The sequence below is a fragment of the Mustela nivalis genome (assembly GCF_964662115.1).
Source record: "Mustela nivalis genome assembly, chromosome: X".
NCBI classification, from domain to species: domain Eukaryota; kingdom Metazoa; phylum Chordata; class Mammalia; order Carnivora; family Mustelidae; genus Mustela; species Mustela nivalis.
Window position 1 is genome coordinate 18,140,266 of NC_139040.1, and position 9,165 is coordinate 18,149,430.

At 37.9% G+C, this 9,165-nt stretch overlaps 1 protein-coding gene across 11 annotated transcripts in view; it reads left to right on the plus strand.

Annotated features, from left to right (window-relative positions):
- The window catches only part of MBNL3 (muscleblind like splicing regulator 3), a 109,476-nt gene extending 100,808 nt beyond the window's left edge, over positions 1–8,668 (plus strand). For all 11 annotated transcript variants that reach the window (XR_014307082.1, XM_082716991.1, XM_082716989.1 and 8 more), the window contains one exon: positions 1,414–8,668. Coding sequence is in view for 5 of the 11 variants with exons in the window: in XM_082716991.1 (XP_082573117.1) it covers positions 1,414–1,547 (134 nt within the window). In the remaining 6 variants the exon portion in view is untranslated. The remainder of the gene's footprint in view (positions 1–1,413) is intronic.
- The last annotated feature ends 497 nt before the right edge of the window (positions 8,669–9,165 follow it).

Sequence of the window (9,165 nt, forward strand, 5' to 3'; positions counted from 1 at the left end):
AATGAGTATCTTAAGAGACAGCAATATGCTTCTCCCATGATGTCGTAAAAGATCGTGCTTTTTATGCTCTGCCATTTTGTGTTGCTTTCCATGTGAGTCTATCACAATTGCTCCAGCTGTTTTGAATTTTGAGTGACATAATTTAGTAATGTAATCATTATTTTCATCAAATTGTGGCTTTTTTTAAAATTGTTGTTGTTGTTGGATTCCCTCCCCCCAACCCCCCACCCCTTTGATCTCCCATTTACCTGGTCCAGAGCCAGGCAAAGCACACACTTAATTTAAGCAGTCCTTCACTTGGAAATGTGACTTTTCAAGCCAATTAGGACTCCTCGGTATCTTAACTAATGACTGATAGGGACTTATTAAGCAAGTGTATGGATTCTAAATTGCGTATATTAGTCATTGAAAGTTTGGGGTTCTCGGGGCTGGAGTGTTTCATTTAATTGACAGAGGTGATGGTTCTGTTCTCTTGGTGAACTAGTTCCCCAGAACCTGGCTCAGAACATGAACTCCTGGACAGAGCCTATGGCTGACCGCCCATTAGACCATTAGACAAACAAGTCCTTTCAAGCATAAGGAATGTTTTTAAAAGATCCCTTTGAATACATGGAATAATGGAATTAGCTATAAATCGTAGTTGTTTTCAGAGGAGTCATCTGGGACGGTGGCAACTTGGGATCAGCATCCAACATGAGCATACAGGTTTTGCAAACATCTGCCTGATTCTCATGGACTGCTCTACAATAAAGTAAACAAAAGTTGTCAAACATAATGACGAGCTTTCCAACAGCTCCTGTTTGAGAATCGTGATTCCTTTTCACTAGATTCCATTGGAAACTTTAGATGTATTTGGCATACCATAGTCACTTCCGTGTGTAACAGATCTTGAAAATTTCTCCAGAGTTCAAAAACGTAGTTTTGTAAAATGCTATATACCTAGATCTCACACCTTGGCTATTTCTGCATGGCTCCAAACCATTCAGATAAAAAAAAAAGTTTCAAGTATATTTAATATTTGCATGTTTCAAAATGGTGAGTATCAAACGTGTTTTCCCAATGTACATTTGAAGGAAGTTGAAGGAAGTGGAGAGATGTGTGGCTGTTCATCCACACATTCAGGCATTGTGTGGATGACGCCTTAAATGCCTGAGCACGTGCCTGTCACCTTCGGGCGATTCTGAACACTAGCGCTCAGTGAGGCCATGAACGGTCATGCCGTATGACTCTCTGTGACCCTTTCCAACAGCCCCATTTTCACAGATGTAGGATATGAAACTCGAAGTGGGGGATATATTGGCAGTTCACATACAGAACTGGCGCAAGAACCAAGTATCCCAACTCCTACTTCAATAACCCCTTACTATTTCTCACTCTTTCTCTCTTTTTGTTTTGTTTTGTTTTCCATTTCAGTTGAAATTCTGAACAACAGAGTTACGGAGTATCAAGATCTCTCCATGAGAACCTCCATATGGCCTTTCCATGTATATTCTCGTAGGTCCTCTTCTACCAATGCAACAATAAGTGTGGTGCGGTCAATATATTAAACAAAATGCATAGACCAGCCAACAGATTCAATTGACAAAACCAGTAAAGCGTTAAACAGTCAGTGGAGATGTTAAAACAGCATAGAAAATGAGTAACTACCATTTATCTTATTTGAATTAGTAGGTAGAACGTGACCGTAAAGTTTTGTAGTCTGTTGCATTATTCTTTGTGATTTTCCAATAACCATTATGCTGAGTGAATCTCCACAGTGGGTAAATGTTTGTCTGTTTTGAAGTGTTACCTTACTGTTTTGTTTACACAGTAGTCTATTGGGTTGATTTAGAATGTAACAAAGGTATCCAGTACCATTTTCCTCACTGTTGTATTGTATTGTATTGTGGTGTGTTGTGTTAGATTTTTACATACTATAGTGTTTTCCTCTAGGTGTTTGGTGTTTGATTTCAACTAAAATATTACTAACGGGAAACAGAAATATGTGCGTTTGAAAAACATAACAGATTAATGTTAATATGCTTTCTCTCTCTTCAGAACATTTCTGTAAGCTTCTTGAGGCAGACATTCATTACAAACATGCATGTGTATAATTTGTACCTGCCGATCTGACCTTGCATAATACAATCACATGACTAGGGTTTTTGGAGGGAGAGAGAAATAATTATCTGCAGGAAAAAAAAAAACAGGGAACTTCTGAAAATATGAACCCCTAATGTCACTCCTCAAAAAGCTTACAGAATTACAGTTCCCCCTTAAAGGAATTTCCCAGCATTTATGTGAAGTGCCCATTACGTTACTTGTGGTTCAAGGACCCTATCTCCTAGGTTAAGCATCTAAAGCTGAACTATTTGTCAATTTCAGCTGAATATTGGTATTTGGAGCTTTAAAAGTATGCTTGATTGTAGGTTATAAATTAAACAGGAAGGTGAGGGCGTGGAGATAGTTTTCACATTTTAGAGGAAAGTGCTGGAAAACCATTGCAACGTGACCTTTTATGTAAGTGCCATTCTCTGGCTGAAAATGTTGCATTCTCTTTAGACTACTCTGAATAATAAGCAATCTTGCAAAAGTCAGGGCGAAAGGGAATTGGTTCCAAGTGAGGCCTTTCCTTCCCAAATGGATAGCCTTCCCCGCTGATCACAGCTGGAGCGTGAATATAGGTCTGGAGAAACAGTGGGGGTGAGGAGGAGGGTAGGAAGGCATTTCAAGTGAGTCTTTGGTTTACTCACAACTGCTAGAAAGGCCGTCCACAGTTGACTTTAGCTTCTGTTCACATGAATTTCCAGTTCTGTTGAACACTTCAACGAGGGAACCAGCCTCTGTGTCAAGTTGCCTTTCCCAGACTTTATTGACAACAGAGCCATATCGTAACCAAGCCTTTTTTTGTTTCTTCATTTAGATTTGTTTGTTTTTATATGTATTTGAAAACTGTAATAGAGAGGTTCTCAGCACCCTTTGGTTGAGACAGACCAGCTGTGCTCCATGGAGTTGAGCTGAATTCACATTACTAATCCTCCTGAAATAATTGTGTGACCAAGTAAAATGGTTCCCTAAGATACTTCACATCAACCTAGGTTTAATATTTTCTACTAAATACATATTCTTTCACTAGAAAGCATACAGTCAGCAAATTTAATACATATAGCGGGTTTGTTTTCCTTCGTGAAAATGACAAGCCAACAGAAAATTGGATTTAGGATTCCTTAAGCTGGCTAACAGCATTTGAATCACAGAACAACGGAGTTGGCACAACCTTCTCAAGAGGGATGAAACTAGGGCCCGGGGCACATGACCTGCCCATGGCTACCTACCTAATCGGTGGCAGTGAGACCCAGAAAAATCTCCCAACTTTTGGTTGTTCCTCTGTTTCGTGCTGTTGGTGCTTCAGAACATTTGAAACTCTAATCCTAAAGCAGATCCATTCTGCTCAGAATACAAATGAGCAAAATTAGCTGCACGTAGCTGATAACCTGTTGTTCTTGATGCTCCATCCCGAATCACGGTCATCAGTCATTTCTAAATGGTCTTGCTTGTGTCAAGACACGGTTGTCTGTTAACAGTATTGCCTGGCTTTAGAGAACCAGAGGGGTCCAGACTTTGACCTGTTGATTCTTTGAACCACTTCATTTCTGTTTCCCAAAATCTTAACTTTGTGAAATAACTTGTGTATAGATCCTGTGCCAGTGCCTCTCCAGAAAGGCAGAGCTAATCCCGCAAACCCAGGAAGGAAGCACCCAAGCTAGTCTGGGCTTCTTCCTTAAGGGAGATAGAGATGTCTTCAGTGTGAAACGAACTCTTTTGTGTAGTTTTGATGTTTTGATACAATGTACTGTCTCATTTAACCCTTTAAACTTCTGTCGAAGATGTACGTAGACCAGAAGTGTAGTGTACTGTGGTTTTTATGATGCTGTGAGCGCTGGAAGACATCAGTGATGACTTATTTTTCAGTAAGAGTTCAGTGAAGGATATTCAGGTAGTTGGAGTTTGGGGTGCCACAATATTTGAAAGAGTTGGCATTGTAAAAGTTAACTTTGTAAGTGAATTTAAAGAAAGAAGATTCAAGGCTCTAAAGTTTTGATCAGATGCAAAAGAACGTTGACAAAAATGTAATTGTAAGATAGCACTCTTTAAACTAGTTGTGCAATGATAGCACTCTTTAAACTAGTTGTGCAATGACTTAATGCAGATTCTCTTTATTCAAGAAAAGAAACAAAGAAACGAGAGTCATTAGACTATAAATTTCCAGTTAAAAAGTCAAGTCACAAAACTAATCAGTGACTCTAAACAATAATTTACTGGATGAATTGTATATATAAAATTCTAACCACTTGTGATTCTTAGTTGACATTTTATAAGCTTTGTATTGTACAAGGGCCTCTTATTTATCCACAATTATTGTTTTTGTCTGTTTCTCTCAGCCTTTTGCAAAAATAGGCAAGAGTACCGAAACTTGGATAAAACAGGTCAGGTATACAGAGAAAACAATCTAATCTAAAAGTTATCTGTTAAGAAGTTTTTAGTAGTTCAAAAAAATGTTTGAAGGCACTATGTGAACAGAAGTATATTTTAAAGAGGGATTAAGATGAAATTAAAACCAAATGGATTCATAAAATTGCTATTTAAATACAGTATTTACTTTTGCAATTGGAGCATGAATCTCTAACCAACTGTTGCATTTCATCTCACTTGTCTAGACTAGAGTCTAATTTGTAGTTCATTGTCAAGTGAAAAGCCATCTTCTCCCTCCTCCATCAACCTTTGCCATCCGTTTTTGAACATGTGAAAGCACTTTGATCTTGCCATTAAGTGTTGTCCTGTACCACGGGGCTGTGTTCACTAAGGTTCCAACTTACTTTAGTCTGTAGGGTAGGCTGTGATGCACAGTGTGATTAGAAACTGGAATCCTCTTTCTTTTTGTCCTTTCTCCATTTCTACACACATTGAAATAGAAGTAGAAAAATAGGCTCTCTCCCAGTTGTGTTGACTAGATGTAGGAAGATAGTGACCTCATTGTTGATTTTACCAGTGCCTGTCGAAGGCACCAGAAGAATAGTATCTAAAAGAGTATCACAAATTTGTTTGCAAACTTAGTTGATAGCATCCTCAAACTGTAGATAATGATTGCAAAGATAGGTTCTGAGCACCAAGTCACTAACTGGTGCCAGGTTTTCATTTTTCTTTTGAGTTTTTAAGGTTTTTATTAGACTACATTTTTATATCTCTAAGTCACTAACAAATTTAACTTTGCAGGAGAGTTAGAGAGGAGTGTAAGATTTACTACATGTACTCAACCCATCTAGATAGCTTCCAAACTAACACCGAAACATGACAAAATGTAGATTATAGTCTGTAACTATTCTTTACAGTTCAGAACAAACTTAACTTTATATACAAATAATAATTTTTAACTAATTATATTTAGTTGTTGCGTTAGCAACAAAACTACAACATGGCTACCTTTAGACACGTGATTTTTGTGATAATTTTACTTGTTAACTATACATGGTTTTTGACAGTATGAGCATGTAGAAGGTACAGCTCAAAACTCAGAGAACAGATCTGGCTGAATTTTTCTTTAATCCCACCTTGCCACGCAAAAGCTGAATTTGTGTCCTTGTTTGACTTTCTCATCAAAAAGTTTACAACACATGGATTCTAGAGTCAGGCTTTATAGCTAATAGAATTTGTTGTGTGGATAGGGTTATTCCACAGTATTTCAACTTCAAAACGTGATCATTGCACTTCTAATCTATTACCTGACCTTTTTTCATAACGTTACTTACTCTAAATTATTCTATGCAGGAGGCATAGCTGTCCCTACAAAAATTCTCTTTTCTGGAATTACATACCCACCCCAACACATCCAGATGAGGGTTAGAGAAAGATGGATGTGTATTTTGAAATGAATTCATTCCTATTTGTAAAACCTTGTGTAAAAATACTGTGGAATGACCCCTTAACAGTGTTTGAGAGACATATGCTGCAGTTAACTGATGGTCTCAGTTAGGGTGCGACTGTGTGAGACACACCTTTTTTGCACTTATGTACATAGTCCATGAATGCTATGCTTGGAGCTTTTGTTTTTTAAATATAAGAGATCTGTGATAATAGCGAAAAAGTTAGTAAGATAGTTATTTCTAAGGCCTTGAGAAGGAGGGGGTGTTGCTAGAAGACTTAGCTAAAGCACGATGTTGCTTTGCTGTTGAGGAGGCTTTCTGGTTTGCTACGGTTCACCAATAGAAAAGACTTGTAACAGGTTAGGGTCACCTTCAGCTAGCTAACAGCACTGACCAAGAACGAAGATCCCTCATGTTTTTTGCAAAACCAGTAGGAAAGATTGTTGACTTTTTAGATTAATCTCCACTGTAAACATACACACACACACACACACACACACACACACCCCAGGCAGGTTTCTGAAAGGTTTTCTTTTTTCAATGGTTGCAAGCACTGAATTACCCTCTCATTTTGATCAACTTAGATTTCATGTTTCACGGAAAAGTACCTATTGAGAGGTATTCCTTACATCAGTTAATATCCACTTAAGTGACCATTAAAAGTGTTAATGTTCATCACTACTTCTTTAAAACGCAGATCCCAAAACCCAACTGGCAACCATTGAAAGACTTAATTTCACAGTTGCGTATGGCCAGCTCAGGGCATTTCATTCCCTCCAACAGAAGAAGAAAGAAATGCTCCTGGCTCAACTTTATAAATGTTTTTACTTACCTTATACCTGTTCAGTGGAAGCTGTCCTCTGACTTGCCTTTACCGGATTAGAAAGTGCTTCACGGTGCCATACAGCCTCCTACTGTTTTAACTAAACATAAGAGAACCAGCCCAAATCTCACATATTTAGGAGTTGGAAAAGGATGTTTCAATCAGACCATTTCTGTCAATTTCAGCTCCCCGATCACCTACCATTCCCCCATCTAACTTTTTGTTGCCTCCAGGCAATGAGGTCAGAAAGGTATGAGGATAGGTCACAGGAGGAAGTGAGAAGGAACATAGGTTCCTTCCTTGGAGAAGGAACCCACCCTGGGAACAGGGGAGCTGGTATCAGTATCGCTACCCATCTTGCTGGTTCTCCCTTACAGAGAGAGGAAAACGAGCCAAAGCCAGAAAGCAGTCCAAGCCTTACAGTTGTCCAATAGCTCAGGGTCAGTTGGTTAGAAATTTCTGTCTTTTTCCCCCCCCTTCAGCCCTTAATCACTCAAGAGTCAGCTCTGCAACTAACAGTCTGACCATCTGACCAGCATCTGCGCTGGTCCACTTGTAAGCATTCACACATTCTATAGTTAGGGACTCCCAACTTCCACCTCACCACCAGCATATTTTCCCTACTTACCCTGTGTTCTTGTTTTGATAGTCCTCTGTGAACCTATAAGCCACAACAATATATTTTCATAAAGCCAAGAGAAATATACAATTTTAAGTGAAGAATCACCTATAATATAGTAAGTATGAACTGAAAAGCATCACAAAGGAGAACCAAGTAATTGATGACACATTATCCATGCTGACCACCATTGGGTCACACTCTTTGGAGCTGAAACACAGGGGCTGTGTTTCGGTGAGTCAGATTAGAGGAGGAAACATAACAAAAGATGAGATGACTTGAGACCCAAAAAGGATCTCTGCTATTAAACCCAGGAAAGGGCTTCACTGGACTAGTCCATACAGTTTCCAGCCCCTCCACTTGGCTTTGCCTAGGAAAGAACTACCCAGTAATACTCCAAAGCAGCCTGATTCCACAGAAATTTTATCTTTAAATAGAACCCATCCTCAATAACAGTAGACCAAAAAGAAAAAAAAATGTACCACTTTAAGTCCCAACTATTTGAAGTTATTGCAAAAATTCTCACTAGTCACCTTCTACATCATAATCCTTTAATTTCTTTCTTAAAGTACCTCTGTAACAAGACCTAAAAGTAACCCCACTTTAGGCCATGCTTTTTCTCCCAAAACACACAACCTACAGATTTATCTGTCATAGAACTGCATGGTTGCAAAGCTTTATTTCTGTATACGGATGCTGTCTGTTCGTGATGGAAACCAAATTACTCTGTGTTGCTGTCTTTTGTGTCTAGCAGTTGAGAGAATGAGACGACCATCCTATTGTTGGGTTCTGGGGTTGCCCTTTTCAAAATAAATTTCCTTTTATTATTGTTGTTGCTGCTTCAGTTATTAGCAAATGAACCATTTGTTATCATACCCCCAAATTACAATCATTTAAATTTTAATAAAAGATGTTTCCCAATGTATTCTTTTTTTTTAAGGGCTAACATTGTGCATTTATGTAACAACAATCCAGTACAATGTAGAAAATGGAGCACAAATTTGGGACAAAAGAATGTCAATTTAAAAATACCTATAGGTAGGACAATTATTAGCCATGTGCAACAATTATGGATTTAAATAATGACCACTATATTTTACAGATGAAAACTCTTCCCAACATATTTTGCCTCCAAAATGCCATAGTTCATTCCCTCAACTGCTGTCAATAGGGTAGATGCTTTGATTTTTTTTTCCCATCCACCACCCCCAAGTTATAGTGCTGTACTGCTCATTTGTGTTTAGTAGTGTGCATTATGCAAATCATTTTAGTATGCTACTTGTGTTGTTTATTTTTTGGTTCTTTTAATAAAATGCATAAATTTCATGGTTCTGTCTTTTTTTATGAATCCGTACTCATACATTAGGAGTTTACTTAAAAGCTATTCCTGTTCTAGTACATTAATCCTAATATTTAGTAATTCTAGCATAAAATTTAAATTTGTGACTTGGTCCCAAGTTCTATTTCATACAGAGAAGAAATTTATTTCCAAATATACCTGAAGTATTATGAATTACATAGATAATACACTCATTGTATTAGATGTATTATTTCTCTGATATTGAAGTTACTAACACAAAAAAGGTACATTTGTATTTTAGTAAAAGAAAACTAAACATTTTGAGATAATGCTTGCTGGCTTCTATTGTGCTTCAGAAATTCTGAGGCATTTCCTAAGATACGTTATTCTAAGTTCATGTTTTCCAGTTACTCGTTTCTATCTTGCATCTTCAGTGGAACATATGAAACCCGAGTTGTTTGTTCCATTCCCCGCCCCCCAAGATGGGCATCAATGGTTTTGTAACAATGAAATACGTGAATTT